The sequence below is a fragment of the Hippopotamus amphibius genome, chromosome 12, assembly GCF_030028045.1.
Source record: "Hippopotamus amphibius kiboko isolate mHipAmp2 chromosome 12, mHipAmp2.hap2, whole genome shotgun sequence".
NCBI lineage: Eukaryota > Metazoa > Chordata > Mammalia > Artiodactyla > Hippopotamidae > Hippopotamus > Hippopotamus amphibius.
In genome coordinates this window covers 16614826-16642314 of record NC_080197.1, presented here as the reverse complement: position 1 = coordinate 16642314, position 27489 = coordinate 16614826, and the positions used below count along the sequence as shown (strand labels likewise).

General features: G+C 54.0%; 2 protein-coding genes across 9 annotated transcripts in view; one reads left to right on the top strand and one right to left on the bottom strand.

Annotated features, from left to right (window-relative positions):
- Window positions 1-1114, top strand: part of PKIG (cAMP-dependent protein kinase inhibitor gamma) — a 91537-nt gene extending 90423 nt beyond the window's left edge. For all 7 annotated transcript variants that reach the window (XM_057703851.1, XM_057703847.1, XM_057703846.1 and 4 more), the window contains one exon: window positions 388-1114. In XM_057703851.1, the coding sequence (XP_057559834.1) occupies window positions 388-467 (80 nt within the window). In that variant the 3' untranslated portion in view covers window positions 468-1114. The remainder of the gene's footprint in view (window positions 1-387) is intronic.
- A 503-nt stretch (window positions 1115-1617) lies between these two features.
- Window positions 1618-27089, bottom strand: ADA (adenosine deaminase). Of its 2 annotated transcripts, none has more exons than XM_057704016.1 (12): window positions 26950-27089; window positions 16880-16941; window positions 10694-10816; window positions 8173-8316; window positions 7424-7539; window positions 6139-6266; window positions 5377-5448; window positions 5192-5293; window positions 4874-4938; window positions 3371-3500; window positions 2634-2736; window positions 1618-1932 (listed from the first exon to the last, which is right to left on the bottom strand). In XM_057704016.1, the coding sequence occupies exons 1-12, from the start codon at window positions 26980-26982 to the stop codon at window positions 1919-1921; spliced, it is 1092 nt and encodes a 363-aa protein (XP_057559999.1). In that variant the 5' UTR covers window positions 26983-27089; the 3' UTR covers window positions 1618-1918. The 2 variants fall into 2 exon arrangements, with proteins under 2 accessions (XP_057559999.1, XP_057560000.1); XM_057704017.1 differs by lacking the exon at window positions 16880-16941 and adding an exon at window positions 16755-16879.
- Between the last annotated feature and the right edge of the window lie 400 nt (window positions 27090-27489).

Genomic DNA, 27489 nt, shown 5'->3' with positions numbered 1-27489 from the left:
CCCCTGAGCTGGCATTGTCTGATGCCCTTCTCTGTCTTAGACGAACTACTGTTTGCTGAGCACCCATCACATTCTGGGACTTCACATTGCCCTCTTCCTCTGGAGACCCCACACAAATATCCTGACCCTCACCAGCTCTTCACCTGATGCTTGTAGCATCCATCATGATCCTGGCCTTTAATTATACTAATAACGGCACATGCATTTTCTTTGTAGAAATTAAAATGTTACAGAGCAAGCTAAAGTTCCCTTTGGCTACCACCAGCCCTGATCCAGTCCCTGTCCTGCTCCCCAGGGCTTATCCACTGTTACTGCTGTGGCCGGGCCCCTCTGGACCTTCTGCGCATTACGTTTGTGTATATGCTCCTCTCTCTCTCGCCTCTGCAGAAGGACAGGTGGCGGTGGGCACCCCAGACAAAGAAGCGAGCAACCAGCCCGAGAGCAGCGATGGGACCACTTCATCTTGAACGTGACCTTGCCCGAGGAGGCTGGAAGAGAGATGCGCTGTGGATGGGAAGCCCTGGCAATGGCCCGGCAGCCTCTCCTCTGAGCAGTGTGTTCCAGGCAAGCCTGGCCAGACTGAAAGGCAGCCCAGAGGCTCCCGTGGCCCCTCCCCTGGGAAGGCCCTCTGCCCACACCCCCAGGCTCCGCGCTCCCACCACCTCCTCACTCGCCCGGGTACACTTTCAAGACACTGTAACCACAGGATGTTATTTATTCAGCGGGCGCCCGGACTCGGGGGCTGGGTCCTGCCACCTGGGTGAGCAGCCTGGGCAGGGACCATGTCCTCACTCTGCCCCTCTTCTCCAACCCTGCCTTCTGTGTCAGGACCTTCTCACCCCCTTTTTTAAAAAGCACTTTTAAACTTTTTAGAAACTTTAAACCTTTTCTCAGCAGAGAGGGAGGGAGCTGACAATTTACCTTTTTTGGGGGGGAAGCCATTGTAAGCTACACTGTTTGACCATCTATGCAGCTCAGAGGTTCCCTCATGGAGCTTCACAGGTCCATTTTTAGGAAAGGGATTTTGTGCTCAAAACTCTCTGATTAACTTTGCCCTTTCTACCAAGATAAGTGACACCTGGAACCCAGGAAATAAATGCTGATGATTGTGTGACTGGTTTAAGATGATTGTTTCTCCTTTAAACAGCAAAAGCAGGGGCTGGGCCGTGTTTCCCCAAGTCCACAGTTAGCTGGGACCCATTGCTGCCCCAGGCTTCCATGGAGTGAAGTACCTGAGAGCATGCCGGGATCCTGCAGAAGCTGCACCATTCCTCGGCCCAGAATAGGATGAATCATCTTCCACCTCACCCTCTCACCCAGCTCACAGCCTTGGGAACCTGAAAGGAAGGCTTTCCCCTTAGGACCTAGAGTAGGAGAGGGTTAAGAGTTCAGGGAGCATTTAAGCAGCTAACTCCTCAAGAGAAGCCTGGTTTCTTCCGGAGGGAGAGCAGGCTATGGGCCCCTCTTTGCCCCCACCTTCCCATTCACAGCCGCCACTGGGCTCTCAGGACCCCGATGCTGGGCAGGCTGCCTGGGTGTGGGAGCCTCAGAGGCTCCTTCCGTTCTCCACAAACCCAAGTGGGCCCGCCCCAGACCACAACGCCACACGCCACATGCTGCACGACCCCAGCCATTGGTTTATTGAGCACCAGATTTTCAGCATAGGTCACCGTAGGAGGATTCAGATTCAACCAGCCCCAGGCCCTGATCCTGGCCCGGGCCCGCAATCAGAGGAGAAGCACGGCCGCGCTGAGGTATAAGTGTGTACAGAAACAGGCACGTGGGCTTCACCAGCATCTGTAGCTGATGGGAAATCACAGTCTCCCTGGAAGGAGTAACGGTAAGCATGTCGATTAACTCCAGCGTTGTGAAGACTCCATCCACAGGGTGAGGACTCTGAGAGGTGGCCATGATGTCTTCAGGGATGCTGCTCTGCTTGCCGAATCAGAGAAGCAGAAAGATCAGGCAACTTGTAGTACCCAGGACATAAAAAAGAATCACAGAACCTCAGAGCCAGAGAGGAACCCCTCTCTACAGATGGGAGACTGAGGCTTGGAGCAAGGGAAGGCTCTGTCAAGCCCACACAGGAAGGAAGGGGCAGAACACAGCTGCGACCTGGACTCAACTCCCTGCCCTTGGCTTTGGGCAGCCCTGGTGATGCCCTGAGTTGCCAAGACCTTTGAGAGTGGGCTTGAGAAAGTCTCCTCCCCAGACCAGCCTCAAGACAGCATTATGCAGGGAGTTCCCTGGTGGCACAGTGGTTGGGACTCCAAGCTCCCAATGCACGGGGCCCAGGTTCAATCTAGTCGGGGAACTAGAACCCACATGCATGCCACAGTCAGGAGTTCGCATGCCACAACTAGGGAGCCTGTGTGCCACAACTAAGGAGCCCGTCTGCTGCAACTAAGATCAAGCGCAGCCAAATGGGTAAATAAATATTAACAAAAAAAAAAAAAAAAGCATTATGCAGAAAGTAAGCTGGTCTAGTGAGGGGCTGCCAGCAGCCAGGGAGTCATCACACATCCTTGGTGCTGCCCAGGAGAGGAAGGGAGGGCATCTTGCTAGAAGTCCCCCAGAAAGCCAGGCAGGTGCCAGGGCAGGGCAACAGTCCAGCAGCTCAGCCAGAAACATACCTGCAGAGGACGAAGGTGGTATCTCGTAGGCTTTATAGAGCAGATCAAGAAGCTCCCTCTTCTCATCTTCTGGGAGGAAACTGGACTTTGCTGCATTAATGTTCTGGAAGGGCCAGCATGGCAGACAGTGTGAAACCAGACAGCATGGAAGGGAGTCCTTGGCAATCTAGTGACAGTCCATCCTCTTTGTTAAACATGGGCAATTCATTCAGCTCAGAGTGGGAGGACTTGTCCCAGGTCACATGGCAACAAGTGCCAGAGCAGAGACTATGAGGTTCTGTGTTCTTAAAGTGGCAGGACATGATACGCAGATGTGGGAAGGAGGTTGGAGAAACCTTTGAGAGGCAGGGTGAGATGTGTGGGGCCAGAGAGACAGTCCTGCAGGGATGGATGTGGGGTACCAGAACCACTGAAATCAAGGGCTCATCCTGGCGTCTGTGAGTGGCCTGAAAAGCGTGTGCAAAATGTATAGCTGAGCACACCTTTCTGGGGAGATGGTTGACAGCTTTCAGAGTCTTTCAAGGTACCTGACCCAAGCAAAGGATAAAAAACCCAGTCCTAGGTCAGGATCTCAGCCAAAGATGTCTTCTCTGTGGAAGGCATCAAACTCCGGGTCTAGCTTGGCCTGGCCTGTTGAGGCAGACTCCCCCTTCACTCTCCAGGGGTTCTGGGCCCTGGACAGGACCTGCAGGCCTCCACACTCCTGGGGCCCGGAGTCAAGGCTCACACCCACTCACCAGTCTCTTAAACTCCTCTTCAGTAAAACCCATGTCGCGTTTGGTCATCTGGTAATCAGTGTCCAGGGTGGACTTGAAGATGAGTGGGTCATCTGTGTTGAGCGAGTAGTTAGCCTGGTCGTTTTTGAACCTGGATACAGGGGAGGGGAGAGAGGGAGAAGCGCCTCCTGTTACTCTTCTGTGAACAGTCATAGCACATGGACGTCCACCCTCCTTTGAGCCTCGTGGCACCCTTGGACAAGCCTAGAAGATCTCCTCCTTGTACAGAGGAAGAAACAAATTCAGAGAACTCAGGTGACGTGTCCAAGGCCACATAGCTAGCAACCTAAGACTTAAAGCCATCCAACCAGGCCAGAGCCAGGCAAAGGCAGGAGAGGAGCCGGGTAGAATGGGGGCTTGGGGAGGCCAATAAAGCAACAGCCACCCTCTCTAGCCTTCCCCTTCAAAGCCGCCGCTCTGGGAGCCTTGTCTGCCCCCTGCCCCAACCATGCTCAGTCCCACTGGGATCTGACTCTTCAGACACACCATGGGAACTGTTCTTGGCACAATCCCTGACCACCGTCTTATTAAATCCCAAGGACTTCTCCTAGCTCTTACCTCACCCGACTTGTGTAGCAGAATTTTATACTGTTGACCTTTTCCCTAGATTTCTTGGACACCACACTTTTGGCTTTCCTTCTGCCTGTCCCTTCAATGTCACTCTGCTCCTGGGTTCTTTCCTAGGCCCTCTTTCTTCACCATCTGCTGAGGCTGTCACTTCTCCTTCAACCACCATATCTATTTAGATGACTCTTGAGTCTTTCTCCAGCCCACAGGCTATATACCCATCCAAGAACCTCCACTTGGATGTCCTGTAGGTACGACACATTCCACATTCCTAAAGCAGACCTCAGGCCCCCCTTGTACTCAGAGCCCAAGCTCCTTTCCTTCTCATAAGCATGGCAGACAGACCATCAGTGCTGGCCTGACTGTGGTCACCCCAAAGTCTGGGTCAGCTTTGCCCTCCCGTGGCCTCTCCCAGGGCTCAGTCCCTGGGCAACCTGAGGAAGGGCCAAGGCTTCTTAGTTAAGCCTATGGGGCAGGATCGGGGTGGGGTGGGACGGACTCTCCTGGGGAAAGCCACAAGATGGTGCTGGGGGAATGCACAGAGCTGCCAGAAGCAGAGACCACGTGAGCAATAGACTCATCTTCCTAATTCCTACGAGGTAGAATCTGGAGTGTGGAGGTTTCCCTTGGGGTAGCAGGGCATTCTGCTCTAGCTGGATAAGCTATAGCGCCCCCAGCTCTGCTCTGCAGTAGCTGGGTGACCTCAGTCAAATTACACATCTAAGCTTTGGATTCCTCACCTGTAAGATAAGGACAGTAACACCTGCTTCCCAAGCACTTGTAGAGATTTCACACCCAAGAGACCCAGCAGGGGCCAGTGCCCAGTCCCTGCATCCCCTTCCCACCCTTGGCTTTCCTAGTACAAAACTGAATGGGCCCCAGGGGACCAGGCCTCACCGAACGACCGCATGCTCCGTGTCCGGCACCCAGGCGCTGGTGAGGTAGCTGGACCAGGGGCAGACCTGGAAGAGCAGGTGGGTGGCGGGCATGAACCTCCCCCCACGGGGCCATGCTGACCCCCTCCCCAGGCCCCAGCCGGAGCCACCTGCTCTGGCACTGTTACTGCCCTGGTCACACCAGCCCCCTTGCAGCTGAGTCCCAGGTTTCCTCCCCCCACCCAGCAGCCCTAAGGCCTGCGGCCCACTCCCTCCCGCGGCCGCTGGACCCTTCCCGCTTTCCGCTGCCTCCCTGTCCTCCCCCTCCCCAGCCCCTTACCTCGAAGTGCATGTTTTCCTGCCGCAGCCTGTTGTAAAGGGCCTCGTCCTCTAGGGTGTGGTAGCCGTGTCCCAGCCTCTCAGTCTTGAGCGTGTCCACGGCCTGCAGACAAGCAGAGTGGAGCCCAGTGTGGCCCGCGGGAGAAGGGGGGAGAAGGGCCCCGCCACCCAGTCCAGGCCACTCACCTCTCTCACCACCTCAGCCGAGCCCACCTCCCCAGCGTGGACCGTGCGGTGGACGCCGCTCTTCACGGCCTCCTGGAAGGGCAAGGGCCAGGTCAGGGGCAGCCCGGGGTCGGCCCCACAGGCCCTGCCTTCACTACACTCGGGCTGAGTCAGCCTGGGCTGCTTCCAGACAGCGAGGTCGGGTGGGTTTTGCTTTTATAATCATTTAAGTGCTAGCGCTTATGTAGTAGGCAGTTCTGTTACATGTCAGGCACTGTACAAATGGTTTGGATACATTATGTCGTGTCCACAGCTGCTCTAATACCTGTCTTCAGGGGGTGTGGAAGCTCAGGAGAGTTAGGGATCACGACCAAGTTCAAACAGCTAGGAAGTGGGGAGCCGAGCTCGGAAGCCAGGCAGAGACTCCAGAGCCCCCATGCTCAACCCCCAGTTCACCCCTTCCATGGGAAGTACATCGTGAGGCTTTGAGACATCTGCTGCAACCCAGTCATCCCAGCAGATGAAACAGGCCCAGAGAGGAGACATTCTGGCCCAAAGTCACACAGCAAATCATTAGGCAGAAAGGTTCCAACAGGGGACCCCCAGCACCAAGTGGGTTTTTTCCTTCACACCAGATTCCCAATTTCTAGAGCCCTAGACCCAGTCAGACACACTTGGGAGCTCAGGAGGCCTCTTGACTTCCCCCTACTGGGATGGAGACAAGTTCCCAGTGCGGCTTCCCTAGAGCCAGCCTCCCCCTCACCTTCCTCCCCCAGGACCTACCGCGTAGGCCTCCACGTGCCCAGGGAAGAGGCTGCTGTCTTTGATGGTCTCATCTCCGGCCAGGTCGATGGCCACCACGGTCTGCTGCCGGTACTTCTTACACAGCTCCACCACCTCGGGGGACCAGCCTGTGGGCAAGATGCCCACCGGCCCTCTGGCAGCAGCACAGAGAAAGACCCTCCCAGCCCTCCCACCCAAGGCCAGTGCAAGGCAGAGGGCCCGGTGTCCCATCTTCAAGGCCTGACCTCACGGCCTTTGGGCCTCAGCATCCTCTCCTCACAGAGGGGATGCCCTGCGCTGCGGCACCAGGTCACAGCAAGGCTTTGCTGAGGCCCCGTGTGTGAGACACCGAGGGTGGGGCCTGGACTCAGTAAATGACAAATGGCAATTCTCTCTCTCCATCCCCACGCCCACCCTCAACTTAGCAGCTGAGATGGAGGTCCACACAGTTTAACATTTAAACCTAAAACAATTCCCACTTGTGTTATTAAACATATTGTTAACGTTAATCATCATAAATTGTTTTAAAAAGAATGAACAACCACAGCCTTTGGAACAGGATGGCCCTGGGTTCTGATCCAGGCTTTTTGTCTTCCTGATTGAGCCTCTCTACCTCAGTTTCCTCATCTGTCAAATGGGGATAAATGATGGTGGTCCTGCCTCCTAGACCCCTGTGAGGATTAGAGAAATTACCCCAAGTCACTCTGCACAGGGAGGCCCTATGGGTTGACACTAGCCCCTCGCTGTGGTCTCACTACTCCTTAGAGCAGAGAATGGGGTCAGTACGATCACCTCCCGTGACAAGGCATGTCTGAGATCCAGATTGGTGACGTGACCTGGACAGAGTCCCACAGCGGGGCTCTGCCTTGGAAGCACAAACCCTGGAGATATGACCAGTGTCATTCACAGGGAGACCCCTCAGGCCCTGGAGCTCAGACCTAGTCCCAGGTTCAGCAGCCCCGACAGGAGGCAGCCCAGCCCACAGGGTCTCAAGGGAGGACCGTGGGCTGATGAGAACCGGGCTTAGGTTTTTCTCTATTGTTCAGCCTCCCTTGGTTTTGAGCCTCCTGTAGGTCCTGTGGCTCTCAGGCTCCGCCTCCCTGGGGAAAAAAGTCTCAGGAAGTTCTGAACCTGCCCAGGAGGAGGCCCCGAGGTCCAACTGATGGGCTCAAGAGAGACCATGGGGTGGGGGGCACAGGGAAGACCGGGTATGGCCCCCGTGCCCAGCCAGGAGGTTGCAGTGGCATCCGTGAGCAGCCGCGGACGGGGCCCGGGCCACACTCACTGGGCTGGTGGCGCATGCAGCACAGGATGGACCGCACCTTCACTCCGAAGTCTCGCTCTCCTTCCTGCAGGCCCTGGTCCACGAGATACACCACCTCATCTGGGGTGACATCCCCTCTGCGTGTGGAGAAGCGTAGGGGTGGGCCTGAGACAAAGGCAGGCCTGAAGGACAGCCCTGGGACTGGGACAGAGGGGGGAAGGGAGGAGGGGGAGGAAAGAGGGAAAGAAAGGGAGGGGAGGAAGAGGGGTCTTCCAGGACAAGCCCTCGCCCCCACAAACCCACTGCCTCTGAGGAAAGGCTGAGGGAGATGGCCCCAAGCCCTAGGACACCCCCTTCTAACTTTCTTGGGACTGCCTGGGTGCTTCCAGATCTGGAAAGACTGTCCCAATTCAGGGGATTATAAAACACAGCCCTTCTCCCACCCAAGATGGAGAGCACGGCTAAGCTAAGCTCACCTGCTCTGACTCCCACTTGCCCACAAGTATCAAAGTCATGGCTACCAGAGGCAAGGCGGTTGGGTGGTACCGCTTAGATATTCCTGGGGTCCAGGCAGAGGGGCAGGAATGGGCCAAACTCTCTTCAGTTACAGGGTTAGGACAGGGCCCCTAGAAGTCACTGGATAAGCTGTGGGCCCACTCAGGGAGCAAGATAAACGTCTCGCTTGGGCGCCAGGACCTCCTAGCCTGCCCTTCTGTCTTGGGCCAGGCCAGCTGCCACAGCCCCAGCACAGCCTCCAGACAGTCACTCACTCAGCCTGGTTCCAGGCGATCGGCTCCACTTTGGAGTTGGCCAGGAGGTGTGGGCTGTAGCGCACCTCCACATACACCACGCCCTCTTTGGCCTTCATCTCCACAAACTCGTAAGCAATCCTTTTGATGGCCTCCCGGCAGCCCCTGGGAAAGCAAGAGAAGAGTTGGGGACAACCTGCCCCCAGTCCCTTGGGAGCTCCAGGAATAACAAAGCTGTCCCCAACCCATAGCAGATCAAACCCACGTGTGGCCCCCAACCTCTCATCACCCAGCCCCAAGGAGAAAATCCTAGAAGCATAGCGTGTCCTGTCAGTTCTGCTTCCAAACTCAATGCCGATTCTCACCCCCTCCACTCTGGTTCTAACCGTCTCACCTCCCTAACCGGCCTCCAGGCTTGCCCCTGGACAGCAGCTAGAGCAATCTTTTAAAAATGGAAATCAAAGAGGGAACTCCCTGGTGGTCCAGTGGTTAGAACTCCACGGTCTCACTGCTGAGGGCCCAGGTTCAATCCCTGGTCGAGGAACTAAAATCCTACAAGCTATGTGGCACAGCCAAAAATTTAAAAAAATTTAAAGGAAATCAAAGAACATCACTCCTCCACTCTGAACCCTAATGGCTTCCCACCTCTGGCCCCTGCCAACCTCCCAGCACCTTCCAGGGCCTTCTTTCCATTGAGTGAACAGTCAAGCTTGTTCCCAGGTCAGGGTCTTCGTGTTTGCAGTTCCCCGGCCTGCAGGCTCTTCCTCCAAATCACCCTATGCTCCCTCCTCCCTCCACTCAGAGCCTGCCTCCAGCCTCACCTCCTCGGGGAGGCCTTCCCTGACTACCTTATTTTAAAACAGCCCCTTGCCCTTCTCCACCCCTTCCTCTGGGCTTCAGTTTTCTCCGTGGCTCTTATCACCACTCAGCATCACATATCACATGGTTTTTTTATTAGCTGGTTTTCAGCTCCCTGAATAGCATGTAGTCTCCATGACACAAGGACCCCCTCCATCTGTCTTTTCATGGCTATGATCCCTCAGCCAAGGACAGAGCCTAGGACTTTGCAGCCACTGCAATATTTGTTGAGTGATAGATGTAGGCCAGCAGGGAGGAGAAAGAGGAGAAAAGGACACACACAGGCAACCGAAGCAAAAATAGACGAGGGGGTTGCACCAAACTAAAGAGCTTCTCCACAGCAAAGGAAAGAAAGCAATAGCAGAGGGACCGGAAACCTACTGAATGGGATAAAATATCTGCAAACCACACAACTGAAAAGGGGCTAATACCCAAAATGTGGAAGGAACTCCTGCAACTCTGTAGCAAAACAAATGACAAAAACTGATAAAAAAAAAAAAAAAATAGGCAAAGGACCTGAATAGACATTTTTCAAAAGACGTACAAATGGCCAACAGGCACATGAAAAGGTGCCTGACATCACTAATCACAAATGAAATGCAAATCAAAGCCAGCTTCAGCCTTCAGGAAGCTGGCCCTCTTCAGTCTTGTGGCCCAGAGATGGGAGCCACCTGGGCAGAGGCATGGGAGAGGCTCCTCGGCCTCTATGTCCTGAGGTGGCTGTCCGGGGAGAGGTGACGTGTGCCAGAGCATCTGCTGGCCGGGGCCAAGGATGGGGGCAGTCAGTGCCTGCCAGGCTGAGCCCCGAAGCTTCCAGAAAGCAGCCAGCAGCTTCGACACACATCTTCCTTCCTCCCCCAGGACTCCTCATTCCTGTCCTGCCACTTACCCAGCCAAAGGCCCCCATCTACCTCACATACCTTCCTCACTGGTCCCTTCAACAACCTGTCCTCTGGTCCTTTCCTCAGGTCCAGCCCTCTGGACAACGCCACAGCCTTTCCCTCCCAAGACAGAGGCAGGGCGAGAATCTGGGCTTTACCCCTTGCTAGATGTATGATCCTGGGCAAGTTCTTTCACTTTCCTGAGCCTTCATTTCCTCCTCTGCAAACGAGGAGTGTGTCCAGCTCACAGGACTGTGGTCAGCTACAAAGAGGATAGTTCTGTGAGCTATATATGCATTATATTCTTCTATATCTAAGATATTCTGCTATTAAAAAATGGAAGGAATGAAAAGTAACATAAAACCAGCAGTGCCAGGCTGTCAGTAAAGGTAGCACTGTCCTCGTAGTAAGAGGGGGCTTGATGAGGACAGCGCTATGTCCATTCCAAACCTCAGCCCTAGGAGGTAGAGGGCTCATAAGCCCCATTGTCTAGATGAGGGGACTGAGGCCCAGAGAGGGCAGATTCGCCCAGCATCGCGGTTATACAAGAATCTGATTCTAGAATCTATGTCCTTAACCCCTATGTGTCACTTTTGTATAGAAATTAAAGGAATTTCAGCCCATCACCCCCACTTTCCAGAAGGGAAAACTGAGGCCCAAAAGCATGGAGAGATTTGCAGAAGTGCACACAGTGGGTGAGAGGCAGAGTGGGGTTGTACAGCGCCTTCTCCCACCCCACAGGCTGAGGTGTCCAGGCACGGGGATCAACACTGCCCAGGGCCTTGCAGGCTGGGAAGACTCACGCAATGGCAGGCATGTAGATGTCGAACCTGGCCAGGAATCCCGGGAGGCTGAGCGGCTTGTCCATGCCAATGATGTCCTGAAGCTCCTCTGGTGTGCTGGCAGGCAGAGCGATGCCCCTCTTCCTGGGGACAAAACAATGAGGGTGGTGGACTACCCCGGGGCAGGATCCTACCGACTCCCGGGAGGTGGGGAGACAGGTATCCAACTCCTCCCATTGCACAGATGGGAAAACTGAGGCCCAGGGCATATAGAACCAGGACCTGAATCCTTCCAGGACCTCCTGTCCCCAAAGCCACAACCAGCCAAATCTCAAGGGGGACAACTTGGGTTAAAGTCTGTTTGTGCACATAAACACACACACACACACCCCCCCCCAGTGCCTGGGGACAGGGAAGTTGTCAGGACAAGCCCTCAGTAGAGCCGGTGGGTCCTGTGCCAGGTCAGGGGTTATCTGGTGCAAGAACTGCAGCACACAATTCCTGGGGCAGGGGCAGGCACCGGACATCCCTCCTCTCCCCTCTGTCGGCCAGCACATCAGAGAGGCTGGCCTGACCCACTGTGCTGGGAGAGGGCCTGGCACAGGCTCACAGGGTGGGCTGCGGGAGCAGGCCATCCACCGCCACCCCCGCTGCCTCCCCTCCCTGCCCACAGCCCCTCCCCCCGCCACGTGGCTGGACCTTGGCAACTGCTCAGTAAGGCCTGGCTGAGAACAGCCGTGCTAGTCTGGGGCCTCCTTTTCTCCATTGGCATCTCTGCCTCCCCCCAGCCAAGATGAGCAGGGAGCAAGGCTGAGCTGGCTTCCCCACTTCTCACGCTCCAGCCTCTTCTGCTCCTCCTGGCTCTGCCCCAACTCATGGGTCACCCTGGGCCTCAGTTTTCCCACTTTTAAGATAAAAGGGACAGGCGAAGAACACCAGATATTCAAGAAATGCTTCTACCATGAGAGACAAGAGACCAAAGGAATTCTATAGAAACAAAAATGCAGAGAACAAAAAACCTAAAAACCCACAATGAATAGCCTCAAGGAGAGGAGACAATGTTACATCCTTGAAACAAGAGCATCCCTTTTTAAAAAGAGGACATTCAGAGAATAAGAAAGAGCTCTTGGAGATTTAGGAGAATATGGCAGCGCCCATCAGGATGTAAAGGAATGGAAAATAAAGTTGAGAAAATCCTCCAGCTAGTAGAACAAAAGACAAGGTAAAAAATAGGAGCAAATGATTAAGAAAATTAGGTGATTAAATCAACAGGTTTGGCCTCCACAAAGCAAGAGTGGAAGATAGAAGGGAGGACACTGCCAAAGAAGTGGAAATTTGGGGAATTCCCTGGCAATCCAGGGGTTAGGACTTTCACTGCCAAGGGCATGGGCTGGTCAGGGAACTAAGATCCCGTAAGCCGCGTAGCACAGCCCAAAAGAAAAAAAAAGGAAATTTGACCAAAGTGTTAAAGTCCTTTAATAGCTTGTTATTAAAATATTAAAATGTTTCCCTACATAAATACCTGTTCCCTAAACCTCCTAAATATGCCCTCTTTCCCATTCTAGATGACCCCAGGGCCTATGAGTGACCAGTGGGTATCACCAGGGGGTCACCCTGGTGCCCAGTCTGCCAGTCAGGCCCCCATCCCTGCAAGACGTGGAAGAGGATGCCCTGGTGCAGGTGCTCAGTGCCCCTTGGGCCTTCCTCTGCTGGCCAGCCTGCCCCAAAGTCACCCTCATGAGGCCATCCCCAGTCACGGTGGCCTGTGCAGAGCCCATACCAGTTGTGAGATGCTATATTTTGGATATCTTTCTGGAAGCTGGTGGGTGGAAGGCAGAGGAGGTGAGGCCAAGCCTCTGGCCCCCATATTCCCAAACACAAGGGCCACATATGCCACAGGCCCCCTGGACAGATCCAGAGATCCAGAGCTTCAATCCTCTCACTCTGCACATCACCATCGGAGGGTCCATGATGTGCTAGCCACTGGATGAATAGCCGTGACCAAGGCAGACCTGTGTGGTCACCCCCTTTCCCCTCCCCGGTAAACCTCTCCCTCTCCCAGGTTTCACATTTCCTGATACAGCTCTTCTTAGCTGCCCGAACCAGAGACAGGGGCCTCCCCCAGACTCCATCTTCCCTTCCCCACCAACAGCTGGTCCCCAAGTCCTAATTATTTCTTCCTATATATTTCTCCCATTAGTCTCTTCTCCAGCCTCTCTCCTCAACAGCCACCCAAGAGGGATCGTTTCACCCCAAAGATAGAGTGGCCTGGGAAGGCCTTTCAGAGGAGGTGACAGTTAAGCAGAGTGAGACTGTCCTTTTCCCCTGACGAGCAGGAGGAGAGATCCAGGCAGGCAGGGTCAGAGCCCTGCTGAGAGCCCCAGGCAGGAGCACTGGGGGATTCCAGGGCAGGGTGGCTGCAGTTCTGAGCAGGGTCAGTGGTAGACGTGCCAACGGCCAGATGGGGTCTTCACGCCAGGAGCTGGGACCTTATCCTGAAAGCAGCGGGAAACCACTGAAGAATTCTAAGCAGGGAAACGACATGAAAAGATGTACTTTTTAAAGAGCTCCTCCTGGCTGCAGCGAGGGGAACAGACAGAGGGAAACCAGGGCAGAAGCCAGAGCTGCCACATCGGTCCCCTAGGAGATGATCCAGCATCTCACACGGGACTGGGCCTCCGGAAGCTGCTCAGACTGAGCTGTAAAGCTCCTGTCTGGGACCCAGGGTTGAGGCAGGAAGGAGTTGTTCCTAGGTCCCCTGCCACCCACAGCCATTAACCACAGCCAAGTCTCTCTCCACCCAGGGCCAAGCTCAGTTCTTAGATGGCCCTGCCCCGGGTGCTGCTCAGTTCTCTGCACTCTGGCGGGGGCAATACACCAAGAGCCCAGTAAGGAGGATGAACGCAGGCTTTGGAGTTCAAAGTCCATCCTCCTGTAGGTACCAAATCACCCTGGGCACAAGCCATCCCCTTGAGGACCTGCACATCCTTGTCAGCATTTCTTTTCAAGGTACAGGGAGGAACAAATGAGAGTATTTGTGTATCCGGGGAATGATGACAGACTCTGAAGCCCAATGGCCTGGGTTTAAATCCCAGCTCTTATTTAAAGACTGTGTGACCTTGAGCAAATTACCCAAACTCTCTGTTTACTAGGTCTGGCATGTTTGAGAAGCATCTGGCATGGACTAAGCAAGGAGAAGCAGAAGAGGTCAGAGAGGTTAACACAAGCTTTGTAGGACTTCAAGGGCCATATATAGACTTTGGCTTTGACCCTGAGCAGGTGCGAGGGTTTGAGCAAAAGGAAGTGATCTGATCACACTGTGTTTAAGATGATTGTTCTGACTACAGTGCTGTGGGGACAGTAGGTAGGGGAGGCCAGGGTGGATGCCTGGAGACCAGTAGGAGGCCACTGCAGTAGTCCAATGGCTAAGACCAGGATGGTGACAGGGAGGAGACAGTGGCCAGATTCAGAATGTGCTTTGGTGAAGAGCTGGCAGGGTTGGGAAGGAGATTGAGAAAGACGTTAAAGCCTCAGCGAGATGAAATAAGAAGAAACAAGTGAGAGGACTTCCCTGGTGACACAGTGGTTAAGAATCCGGCTGCCAACACAGGGGACACAGGTTCGATCCCTGGTCCAGGAAGATCCCACATGCCGTGGGGCAACTAAGCCCGTGCACCACAACTACTGAGCCTGCGCTCTAGAGCCTGTGCTCCGCAATAAGAGAAGCCACCACAATGAGAAGCCTGCGCACCACAACGAAGAGTAGCCCCCGCTTGCTGCAACTAGAGAAAGTCCGCACACATCCACAAAGACCCAATGGAAGTCAATAAAATAAAATTAAATTAACTTTAAAAAAAAGAAAAAAAAAAAAGAAACAGGTGAGGGAATTCCCTGGTGGTCCAGGGGTTAGAACTCTGTGCTCTCAATGCCGAGGGCCCGGGTTTGATCCTTGGTTGGGGAACTAAGGTCCCACAAGCTGCACAGCACAGCCAAAAAAAAAAAACAACAACCAGGTGGTGAGAACACAGTCAACTGAGGCCCAAGTCACAGAGGCAGAAAAGAGGCCACTGGATTTGGCCGGGGTGAGGGAGGCGTCACAGGCCAGATGCTCCCCTCCTTCACCCTCAGCCCACCCTGACCTGGGAGTCCTCCAGCGTGTTCTGTCCACATCCCAGTCTGACCAACTCCGCAGTTCCCCTGCCTGCTGACTCAAGATCAAACTCCGGCTGGATCAAACTTGCACCCCCTTCTCTAGGGCCCACAGAGGTGCCTAGATGGTTCCCAAGATGCCAATCAGACGTAGGAAACAGAAAATCTGACCAGCTGCCCCACAAGGGCTGCTCCTTTTCCTCCTCCCTCTACCCTGCCCTGGACACTCTCACCTTCCTGCTCCGCTAATGAGCGCTATATGACCCTGTAATGAGCACCCGTGATTAGATCCCATCTGGGTGCCAGGTTAACCCACCCTAATGGCCTCATTAGGGTCCCTGTGTCAATAGCTGCAGCTTGACATGGGCAAAGGACAGGCAGAGATAATCCAAGTGGCCTCACCCCAGTTAGTCAGAGCCATAGGTTCCAATTAATAACAATAATATCATCATTAAGTGATATTTATGGAGCACTTAGCGTGCTTGCCCTCAGCCAAGTGTTTTTTGTGCGGTACTTCACCTAAACCTCCAGCTGGCAGGGACAATGTTCAGGGCCATGGACCTGGGGTCACACCTGTGTTTACGAGACAACTTTCTTCCCCTAGCCTGGCTCAGTTTCCTCGTCGGTAAGACGGGGTCAATAATATACCTACCTTACAAGTTGTCACGAGATGCCAGTAAGTCAAACCAGGTGCAACACCTAAAGCAGTGCTGGCCGTGCAGTAAAGGCTAATATACTTACATGGTACAGTTAAATAAAAATTAAACCAACAATAAATAGCGTCCCAGGGCAGAAAAAGATCTCTAAAGTGCGACAAGATGGAGAAACGTGTTCTTGCTTTTCCAACTCTCACGGAGTTGGAAGAGACACTTTTAAGTGTCGGGGGCAAACTCTCAAGGCTTCTCAATTCTCTTCGAAGGAGTGCATGGCTGGATAAGTGAGGGGGTTCTGGCTTATGAAATAGAGGGTTCAAATTTGGGTCCAGAGCTGAACCGCTCAAGGCAGTGAGGAGAGGCGGAGTCCTCCCAGCTCCAAACAAATAAGCGAAGAACAAACCCATGAGGAACAGGGAGAGGTGGGTGGTGGGAGGGCCCCCATCTCCCAGGTCAGCTCTGGAGGAAGGTGCTGTTCTTATCTTCAACCTACACAGGCTGAGGCCACAGCAAGGAAAGAATGTGTCTGAATTTGAATCCAGATCCACTGGCCCTTGAGGTCCTTGCTCTTAAGTGCTAGACCCCAGAGAGGGGCTGTTGTGAGCCCTTGGGCTATGGGGAGGGAGGGCGGACCTCCCTCACTGTGGGCACTGGGGACCCTTTGGGCCACCAGCATCCACGAGAGCAGAGGCAGGAGGTGCGTTCTCCTTTGGAAGATGCAGAGATTTGGACCCAGAGAGTGGGCACCACTTCTCCGAGGCTCCCAGCAGGTTACCATGGGGATTAGGAAACGCTTGGAGGGTCAGACGGCCCAGGGTCAATTCTTGACTCTACTTTTCTGTGGCCTTGGACAACTGCCTTCACTTCTCTGAGCCTGCCCTCTCCTTGGTGACATGGGATGGCAATGCCCTCCTCCTCCGAATGTGGAGGGATTAAACTCGCTGACTCAGGAGAGGGCTCAGCCCAGCCCAGCACCAGGAGATGCTCAGCAGACAGTACCAGCGTCCTGTGAGGGTGCATCACCTGCCACAGGCTCTCAGCTGAGTCAAAAAGTAGTGCCTGGTTCAGCCCTGGGAACTGCCTCCACTGGTGTGTGTGTGTCTGTGTGTGTTTGTCTGTGTCTATGTGTGTGTGTGTGTGTGTCTGTGTGTGTGTAAGGTGGGGTAAGCTCCCCCAGCTCACCTGGCAGCAGGAAGACAAGAGTCAGAGGCACAGAGGGCAGAAGATTTGGGCTCTGGGTCCCCAGCTCAGAGCTGACACCTCCGTGCCCCACAGACTACCTTTTTCTAGGCTGGGGGCTGGCTTGATTCCACAGGGATACAGGAAGCAGCAGCAACCCTGGAATTCTTCAGAGGCCTCTGGGTCAGACTTCCTGGGGAAGAAGGCCTCTTATCTGTGGACTTACCTGCCATAATATAAGATAGTTTCAGGCTTAATGGCTCCATCCAGGTGGACATGCAGTTCTACCTGCAAGGGTCCAGAGGAAAAAGAGAAAATACACCCATGAATGCCTGAAGGACCTTTCAGACGGTCAATGTTAACATTCACTGTGATAACCATTAGTCACCGCGTACTGGACACGTACCACATACACCTCCCTAAACTTTACAAGCATCATCCTGTTTAATCCTTGTCTGTGGGGTGGGTTTGTTCTCTCTCACACAGTGGAAAACACTGAGGTTCAGAGAGGTTAAGTAACTTGTCCAAGGCCACACAGCTCCAAGTGATGGAAACAGGAGCCTAACCCAGTGCCTTTGTTCTTAAGCACAGTTGCTAAGTGGCAGAACTGGAATTCTAACCCGACCCCAATTCGGAAGCTGGTGCTCTTTAACATGAGGGCAGCCACAGTTCCAGAGCAGCGACAGAGCCTCAGCCACCACGCAGGCAGGTCCCACTCTCAGCCAACTCATCAAACAAGATCCAACTCTAACAAAAAGGGCTGGCCACAGACCTTCTGGACTAGTGAATGTCTACGATATATTTCAAAAATCAAGCTCCATATTCAAAAGCCGGTGTTACTGAAAATGAAGCATAGCTTACCAGGTATCAACATTCAGCAAGATCTTTCCAGGACTCTAGAAAGGGCCTCAGATCCTTGGCCACCTTGGTGATCCTCTTCTACACGCTCAGCCCCATGGACAATACTCCACACATAAGGCCAAGAGTTTAAGGACAAGGGCTTTGGGGAGAGCTCATCAGGCTGGACTCCCAGCTCTGCCTCTTCTCTGGCTGGGTGACCTTAGACAAGACACTTGATCTCTCTGAGCCTCAGTTTCCTCAACCAAAAACAGCCGCAAAGATTGCCTCCCTGTCCAAGAACAGTTTGAGGGTTTAAAAAGACAGTGTAAGTGGGCAAGTGCGGCCCACGGGAAACCTCCCCTGCCCCTCAGCCAGGGCCCTTTCCACGGGCTGTTAAGAGAAGCACAGCAGGTGCTGGCAGACAGTGGGACAGCAACTGCTATCTCCCTGCTCCAGATCATGGAAGAAGCTTTTCCCCAGCCAGGGAGCGAGCCAGATAACTTTTAATAAACATCTCTACCAGGGTGGGGCCTTCTCTGGAACTTGGGAGCCTGGACAAGAAAGTGACCGCCCTGGCTGGGGAGGGAGTAGCCAGAGAGCTGCTGGCCCAAGGGCATCCCGGGAGCACCCACGTGAGCTGCCTCCTGTGCGGGAAACCTGGCCTGGGGTCCACAGGAGGCCAGCAGGGCTAGGGCCGCCAAGCCCCCCATCAGCAGGACATCAGAGTAATCAGATCTCTCCGGAAGTCATTCAGCCGGCAAAGGACAGACTCTGCCACAGACTCTGCGTCCAGTGAGTGGTTGGAGTCCCTGACAAAATGAATTCAATGCCCATTCAGCCAAAAGTTTACTGGGTTCTCAAAAAGTGCTCTGCATTCCTGAAAAATGGAGATTTTCAAAATATCAGTCATTCAAGAATGGGGTAATTTCTTTTTAAAAAAAAAATAAGTTCTTGCTGTTTTAATGAAGAAAGTGATCAATTCTTTTACAGAAGGGAGACATGGACATTAGATGTCATTATAAATAAGAATTCAGAACTATTCAAACTCAAAGCAACTTTTCATAACTTTATAAATTAACTAATGGATTTTAAATCAAGGGCCACTATACTAAAGACAAAAACATACTGTGTCTTTAAATGGGTGAACTGTGTGGTGTGTAAGTTACATCCCAATAAAGCTTTTTCAAAAACAACAACAAAAATGCTCTGCATTGCTTCCCGTGCAGGGAACTGCCAACCAGCTGGTTGACCTTGGACAAGTGACCTCACCTATCTGAGCCTCCGTTTTCTTATCTTTACCCTTCACAGGGCGGTGGCGAGGATCCAGCCAGAGAGGCAGGGTAGCACTGTGGTTAGAGCTGCAACCCCAGCTCCTCCACTCACTCCCTGGGTAACCTGGAAAAAGTTACTTTGCTTTCAGTGCCTCGGTGTCCTCATCCGTCCAGTGGGAAGGATGACATGACTTCCTCCCAGGGCTTCTTGAGGCTTAACCACGTGAACACACGGAGCATGCTTAGAACAGGACTCAGCACGTAGCAATAGCATTTAGCATAATAAGCATAGCTAAGAATCCCTCATTCACCAAATAGTTGAGGCCCTGAGTGCCTCAACTCAACCCAGTTGACGCTGGGTGCACTGGGAATGAAGAGATAAACTAAAGCAACAGAGCCCTGCTCCCATGAGGCTTACAGTCCAGCAAGGGAGAGAGACATTAAGTAAATGTCACATTGGCAAGTGTACAATCACAAGCCAAGACAACTCCTGGGAGGCACAAACACAGACCTCCCCGAGGTGACAAACAAAAGAACTCACCCACCTAGAAGGCCAACGATGGCTTTCCAGAGAAAGTAGAGCTTAAGCTAAGAGCTGAAGAATGAAGAGGAACCAAGTAGGCAAAGGTGGGGGTGAGCAGGAAGGCTGGAAGAGCATCTAGGCAGAGGGAACAGCATGTGCAAAGGTCTTGCAGTGGGAGAGAACATGGTGTACGAGAGAAACTGAAACAGGTTCCGAGAGGGGAGCGGTTGTGGGGCTGGAGAGGCTGCAGGGGCACAAGGAGGATTGGGTTCTAACCTAAGAACAACAGAGAAGCCAGGACAGGGTTTGAAGCCGATGAAGACAATGCATAGTTAGAGGCCGCTGCAGTCAAGTTGATGAGTGATGACGTTGCCTTGGACCAAGGTGGGGAGGCACATATGCCAGGTGGACAGAACAGGGTGTCAAGGATGATGATGCTTCAGGTTGGGGCTGGGTGGGTAGCGGATCCCACGCTCTGAGACAGAGAGGCCTGGAAGAGTCCCCAGTGCTGAGGGGGTGAGGAGGGGTGGGGCACAGGGAGAGAAGCACAGTCAGTGTGATCTTAGTTATGTGAAGCCGGGACGCCTCTGAGACCTTCAAATGCACATGGACGGAACCAGTGTCGGTGTGAGTCCAGAGCTCTCAGACAGATCCAGGCTGGAGATGCGAGTAGGAATATAGATGACTGAGGCTGTGGTCTTGAATGAGCTCACCCACGAAGGGAACGTTGAGGAAAGAGCACAGGACAAAGCCTGGACGAGTGCCAGCACCCAGTGGCTTATAGAAGAGCGTGAGATGGGAGAAGAGCTGCCAGAGACACGGAAGGGAAACCAGGAGCGTGTGGTCTGCAGAAGGCAAGAGGCGATCAGACTTCAAGACAGAGGAGTCCCCCGCTCACCGGGGTCAGTGCAGAAGGCAGAACGATAGCCCCCCGAAAGATGTCTACACCCTAATCCCCAGAACATATACTTCCACACAGGGCAAAGGATGGGATTAAAAATCTTGAGAGGAGGAGTTTTTCCTGGATTTATCTGGACGGGCCCTGCACCCAGTCTTCTTTCTCCTCATAAGGGAGGCAGAGAGTTTGGAGAGACACACACAAGAGGAAGCAGCCCTGGGACCACAGCAGCAGATCAGGGTGATGTGGCCACAAGCCAAGGGACCCCTGCAGCCACCAGAAACTGGAAGAGGCAAAAAGCGGTTACTGAGATGCTAGGAGGGGGTCCCTCTGAGTAGGAGAAAATAGAGGAGTCAGCCAGGGGGAAGAACAAGGAAGGAGAGAGCAGCTTCAGGTCTGAATCAGTCTGAATCAGGTGAATCAGTCTGAATCAGGTGGTGAGAAATGAGGCCAGAGAGAAAGCTAGGGAGGTGGAGGGCAGGGAGAGCTCACAGGTCACAGTAAAGGGCGATCCACTGAAGGGTTTCGCACAGCGGAGTCACCTTTTAAAAGTTTTCTCTGGCTGCTGTGTGGAAAGCAGGCCAAAGGGAAGTCAGAACAGAGGACAGAGAGCCGACGCAGTGGTCCAGATGGAGATGAACCACCACTGGGCAGACCTGCTGCAGCACCAGACGCAGCACGTGCTCAGGGAGCCTGAGCTGACCAGTGTGTGGGAAGGAGGCCTTGGAGAGCCCCCAGGATGCGGGAGGCGAGAGTGCCCCGGGGTGAGCGAAAGCAGAGCCTGCCACTTGCCCACTGTGTCCTACAGGTCCCAGCCCTCCTCAGCGCCTCCTGGGAAGCTGCCCAGACCTGTTTCAGGGGAGGAATAGAGGCCAGGAGCTGCCTCCATGGTGGTCCACGCTCAGGCAGGCCTCCCACTGAACTTTCTGGAAAACTGAGACTACCCACGGAGAAATCTGCCAGCTCAGAGACCGGTGGGGAGTCTGCTCTGTTGGCCCCATTCAGGGAAAAGAAACAGCAGTGGCCTCCAACTTACTGAGTAACTCCTGTGCTCTAGACCATCTACATGCTTCATCCTATTTCATCCTTACAACCAGTGAGGTGGGGACTTCACTCCCATTTTACACGTGAGGACACTGAGGCTCAGAAAAGTATCCAAGGACACAGAGGCAGTGATGGAATTAGGATTTGTACCCAGGTTTGAATCTTGAGCTGCTGCTCTACTTTCTCGTCAGGCCTAGCCTCAGATGTAAATAATGCAGCAGTAATAGCCGCTGCTCACTCTTATCAGATCCTTTATTTCATTTAATCTTCACCCCTTAGGCAAGGGACGCACTAGCTCCATGGTGCAGATGGGGAACTGGACTTGCCAAGCTGAGCTCAGAGAAATGCAGTGACCTGCCCGGGTTACCCAGACCGACAGTGGCAGAGCTGGGTCAGAACCCAAATCCCTCCACCTTTAACCCAAGTCCTGCCCACCAGCCACACTACCTCCCTGGCTCTTGCACCAGACCTACACCTGGCTTCCTGACCACTCAGGAGGAGAATCTCAACGCCCCCCTCCCCTACATCCACTCTCCATGGGGCTGACTCACAGCAAGCATCTAACAGAACTTGCAGGAAATCCTCCACGTCTGAACAGGAAGCATCCCCAGTTACCAAAAAATATTTACTAGGCACCTCCCACGTGCCAGGCACTGTGGGGACGCAGGGAAACCCGCCGAGTCCTTGCTCTCAGAAAATGCCAGGCAGGCAGGTAAGGCCCAGAGAGGTATATGCACCCACCGAGGTCACCCAAGGTTTCAGTGGCAGAGCCAGGATGAGGACCCAGCTCTTGGACTCCAGGGCCAGACACTCCCAGATCTGACTCCTGATCACAGCTGGTGGGGCTGTCTACCTTCAAGGCACACCTGAGTCACACTACTTCTCCCTGACCCCCCCAAATACAACCATTTGGTTTTCATCTCACTAGCTTTTTCAATGCACTTACTTACCACGCCTGTGTCCCCAACTCTTAGTTCCTTTAAAGCGGGGACTTCGTGCCATCATGCTGTGCCTTCAGGGCCTAGGACAGTGCCCTGCATAGCAAGAAGTGCTCAGGAGGTGTTGAAGGACTAAGTGATTGTTTTCTCCTCTCCCTGTGCTGTGTCAGCAGTGCTGTGTCTACTCCCTGCAGCAAGGAAGGGCTGACCTACCCCTTGGGCCTGGCAGAGAACCCACATGGGGCAGAGTAGCCAGGGTTGCTTGACCAGCCCCCAGAACCCAGGCACTGCAGTCAAAACCTGGATGAACCACAGGTGTCCACTTACCTTCTTAGCCCTGCTCTTGGCCTTGAGCTGGGCAGAACCAGGGGTCAGTGCCTTCATGCCACCACGACCTCTCAGCTGACTTTTGGGGTGAAGCCAGGAGACAGAGCAGCTCCAGGGCTGACATTGTTTCTGTCACACCTCCTCCAGGAAGTCCTCTGGGCTCAGCCCCACCTGGGCTCCTATAGCTCTGAGGTACAGAGCAGAAGGGGCCTAGCAGTCCCTCAGAGCCTCCTGCTGACTCAGGGCCCAGCTGAGCTCTCTGCTGCCTCTGTGAGCCTCCCCCAGCGGTTTCACAGAAGGCAAGGTGTGTCCTTAGCCAGGGGACATCCTGTTGGGCAACAGCCTAGGAACTTAGCACAGTTACCCCCATTGTATAGGTGAGAAGACTGAGGCTCAGAGAGATTAAGGAACTTGCCCTGGAGCATGGTCTAATGAGTGGCACATCAGGAAGCTGTTTGACTCTAAAGCCAGAGGTCATAACCACCTCGGCACACTCCTTTCGTCCTGCATATCGGTGCTGAGTCAGTGCTGGTAAAATCTAAACAGCATGATTCATAACCATGACGAGCTGATCAATAGCAGTGGGCATTGGCCTGCCCCCTGACCCAGGCCTGCACTTGACGTTTTCTGTAGGGTGGATACAAATATGATTCCCATTTTACAGACGGGGAAACTGAGGCACAGAGAAGCAACTCACTCAAGAACCCCAGAGATGGTCTCTTCCCCCACCTTGCTGCTCTGGAGCCTCAGAAACCTAAGGAGTAGAGGTGGCCCTGCTCCCCACACTCTGGGTAAATATAGGCTTGAACCTCACCTTGGCCGCCCAGGCCTACTCTTCTCTCCTGTCCAAAACCAGGGTACAGTCCTACCCTTCCCTGGCCCAGGGGGCACCCCCTAGGACAACAAGGCAGATGGACAAGCTTCTTCCAGCTCACAGGGCCCCTTCCCACCCAGGCTAAGCCCACCCTGAGGTCAGATGTGGTATCAGGAAGCTGGCTGGCCTGCCCTGCCTTGCTGTGTGACCACAGATGCTGCATTTCCCCTCTCTGGTTCTTGTTTCTTCCTCTGTCAAACAAAAGGTTTCAATGAAACCCAGTCTCACTCTTCCCCTCCCTCCCAACTGCCACGTGCTATAACAGGTGAGGCAGGCAGGCTCTTCCCAGCCAGGGGCATTTCTCTTTTAACAGGTGGCTCTGGTAACAGAAAAGGACCAAAAGCCCAAAGCAATGCTAACACAGGGGGCTTTGTGGCCGGAAAAGGAGGCGAGAGAGAGAGAGAGAGAGAGAGAGAGAGAGAGAGAGGTGTGTAGGTGGAGAGGCCACCGCAGCCCCCTTATAGCTGCTAAGTGGTGAGTCAAGCATCCGAGCTCAGTCTATCTGAAGCCCACAGCAACCCTGATTCTAACTCACACCCCTCACCCCACTTTGTGGGGGAAGAAGTCAGCAAAGCAGTTAACAAAATCTACTTCAGTCTTAGGTAGGTCTGGGTTCAAGTCTAGCTCTGCTGTTTTCTGGCTGTGTGACAACTTCCCCTCTCTGAGCCTCAGTTTTCTTATACGTATATGAAGATTATAATAGGACTTTGAAGAGCTGTTGTGAGCATTAAAGTTAATATATGCAAAGCAGTTAGAAAAGTGCCTGAAACAGAGTAAATGTTCAAATATGAGAAAGAGAAGTCTGTTGGACATTTAGCCTCAATCCTCCTCTGTATTAGGAAGGGACTGGGCTGTTCCAACCTGGGCCAGTTCACTCTCCAGCCTACAGCTTCAAGGCTGTCAGATTTTTGTATAGCCTTGGTCAAGCCACTTTACCTTTCAGGCCTTAGTTTTATTATCCTTAAATGGGGACGAAAACATCTGCCTTGTTGAGTTGTCCAGAGGAGTCTGTAAGATAAATCGCCGAACATGCCTGGTACCCACGAACGCTCAAATGGCAGCATTGTTATTGTTATTACAATGACAGGCATGAGATCAGTGTTGCCCTCCACAACGCTGAACTCCTGAGGGCCACGGGATTTTCCAGACTTTCCTCGTGGGGGAACAGCCTGATAAGAGCCTCTCCTTCACCCCTTCCCACCTTGTACCTCCTCCAGTGCCCAGCAGGTGTTCAGGAAGCTCTTTGTTGGACTACCATGATCAGAGAAGGTAGGCAGCTGCCTAATGTTTTGCTCCTCAAAGTGTGGTCCGTGACCCAGCAGCATCAGCATCGCCTGGGAGCTTGTTAGGAGCACAGCATCTCAGCCCCCATCCCAGATCTCCTGATTCAGAGTCTGAACGTTAACAAACGCCAGGTGATGCGAGTACACATTAAAGTCTGGGAAACACTGCCTTGCTCTGCTTCTCAAAGTTGGCCAGTCCTGAGCCTCACCTGGTGGTAGGTATGAGACGCCAAAGAGCCCGGCAGAGGCTCCTGTCCCAGAGAACCACACCTGGGGCACGGGCACCGCCACCCCCCAAAGGCTTCTAAAGAAGCAGTTCAGGAAAGCTGGCTAGGGCATAGGATTTTTGAAGCCAGCCCACCTTGGGCTCAAATCTCAGCTTGGCCACCTCCTAGCTGTGTGATCATAGATGTAGTTAATCTCTGTGCCTCTCTGTTCATCTATGAAATGGGATGACACCAGCTACCTCCCAGAGTCATTGCTAGGATCAAGTGAATTCATGAAGGTTAATGTGCTCAGGATGGTGCCTGGCACAGAATGATAATTCAACTCAATAAGCTCTAGCTATTAATACTAGTGGTTCTCACTACCCTCCACTCTACTCATGAGAAGGCAGGGAGCTGGCTCTGCTCACAGCGGCTCTGAGATTCACACTCCTGGCTTCGCTGGCCAGCTCAGGCAATTCCCTCCTCACAATAATATAAAATGTATCACATCTCATGTACATAATGGGTGACACTCTACCTTCCCTCTCAAGTATTGTCTTTTAACCTTTGGACACCCCCAGGACAGGTGGAGCCCATTTCCCAGGTATAGAAACTGAGGCCCAGAGAGGGAAAATGACTTGCCAGCTTGAAGCAGAAAGGATTGGAAGAGGCCAAAATATGGCCATGATAATAGTCCCTCCCTCATAGGACTGCTATAAAAGTGTTGCAAGGATCCAGTCGGCGTATATAGCAAGTTCTACAGAAGGGCTGCCTATTATTTCTCTCCATAGCCCCTATTTCACTCCCAGTCAAGGGGCTTTGTCTACTGCCTTGGGATTCATATCAGAGTAAGGTGGTTCCCCCCCCCTCCCCCGCCCAAGGGCAGAGGGAATCCCAAAACATTAAAGAAAGGAAAAAAGGGAATTCCCTGGAGGTCCAGTGGTTTGGACTCCATGCTTTCACCAAGATCCTGCAAGCTGTGTGGCACAGCCCCACTAAAAAAGCAAAAAAATACCCCACAAAAGCCTTCAAAGAAGCACTAGTGATGAGGCATAGGGCATCCGGACAAGCTGTGAAGGAGGCATGGGGGTTGCCTGAGCTCAGCCCCAGTGCCCACAACGTCTGCAGGGAGTAGGGAGCATCTGCCCTCTGGTGGGAGATCAGAAGTGGGGTCCAGGCCTTACCTCCTCAGAGTACCCCCTCACCTAGCCCACCTCCCCCAGGATTCTCACCAACGCTTTTGCAATATCTGCCGTCATCACTCACACCTATTTCTCCGAGAGGTAAGTTGAGGCTGACTGCAGCTCACTGCTTCCCCTGACCCCCGCCCCCCCAAGCAGTCTCAAACCCTACTAGCTGATTCACCCTGCTGGACAGACTCCTGGGCCCCTCCCTTCCCTAGGCTGAATCTCATTTTGCTCCAAAGCCCGCCAAGTGGGCCCAGACCCTCCCTGACCCCATTATTCCCAAGACGCCACAGCTGGTGGGAGGAGGGACAAGGGTTTATCCCTTCCCACTAGCGGCTGTGGCTTGGCCCCGAGCAAGCCCTACTGGGGCCCAAGGCCTAAGGCCCACCCAGCCCCTGTCTGGCATGGCCCACTGCTCTCATGGGCACATCGCAAACGTAGGCTCCTTGGTGTTCACAAAACCGTCATAGTGTTGGAGTATAACGCTGTTTCCACTCACTCAGCACTCAGGATGTGTTGTCCACAACACTAGGTGCCTATGGGTTTAGAAACCGGGCAGAGGTTTTACATTTTATAGCTGAGGTTCAGAGAGGTTAAGCCACCTGCCTAGGCCGCTCAGCGCCGGCGGTGCTAGGATGCCCATTTGACAGACAGTGAAACTGACCAAGATGGGCCGAATCAGAGGCAGAAGCAGAACTTGGAGGCCAGCCAAGGGAGCCTCCGGATTCAGGACCCTTCCTGTCTCATTGCCTCTCATTAAATGGCCTGAAGGCGGACTAGGATCTGAGCTGAGGGAAGAAAACGCCTGCAGGGGCCCCGTTTGCTGCCGGGCGGTGGACGCCCGTAAGCTCTCCAGCCAGACAACGAGCTGGACCCCCGGACTCCGAGCCCCCGCCCGTGCTCACTTTGGGCTTGTCAAAAGCTGGCGTCTGGGCCATGGTGCCAAGCGTGCGCCCCGGCGCTGCTCCCTCCGCCGAAGATCGGTGGTCCCCGCTGGGTCGGTGGCCGGTCGGCTTCCCCGGGGGCCCGCAGTGACCGCGGCCCGCCACGCTCTTCTTAATGCGGTCCGGCTCCGCCCCGGGACCCGCCCCCGCCACGCCCCCTCGCCGGGGCCCCCGCCCCGCCCAGCCCAGCCGACCCGCGCCGCGCATTTCCTGGAATTCCTGCCCCGCGGTGCGGACGAACCCGAGACCCCTCGAGGCCGTAGCCCGCCCCAAATCTCTAGCCCCGGACTCCGGGTTGGAGCCACCTGTGGGCTCAGGCTCCGGCCGCCTGGCCGGGCTCTGCCTCCTGCCGGGTCCCTCCGGCACGGTCACGCTACTGCCCGGGCGCCTGCAGCGTGCCAGGCCCGAGCTGGACGCTGGGAACCGACGCGCTTTACAGACCTCGTGCGGCTCGCACGCTAGCGGCGGAGACACACGCTCCTCGCAGAATCACACAACATA

What these genes read in the sequence shown, in the direction of transcription:
- ADA (XM_057704016.1), bottom strand. Translation starts at nt 26,982, where the DNA reads ATGGCCCAGACGCCAGCTTTTGACAAGCCCAAA. An exon ending in ATCGCCTGGAACCAGGCTGA is followed by an intron (nt 7,540 to 8,172) that starts GTGAGTGACTGT and finishes CTCCACACGCAG; the next exon opens with AGGGGATGTCACCCCAGATG. An exon ending in CGGCTGAGGTGGTGAGAGAG is followed by an intron (nt 5,294 to 5,376) that starts GTGAGTGGCCTG and finishes GCTTGTCTGCAG; the next exon opens with GCCGTGGACACGCTCAAGAC.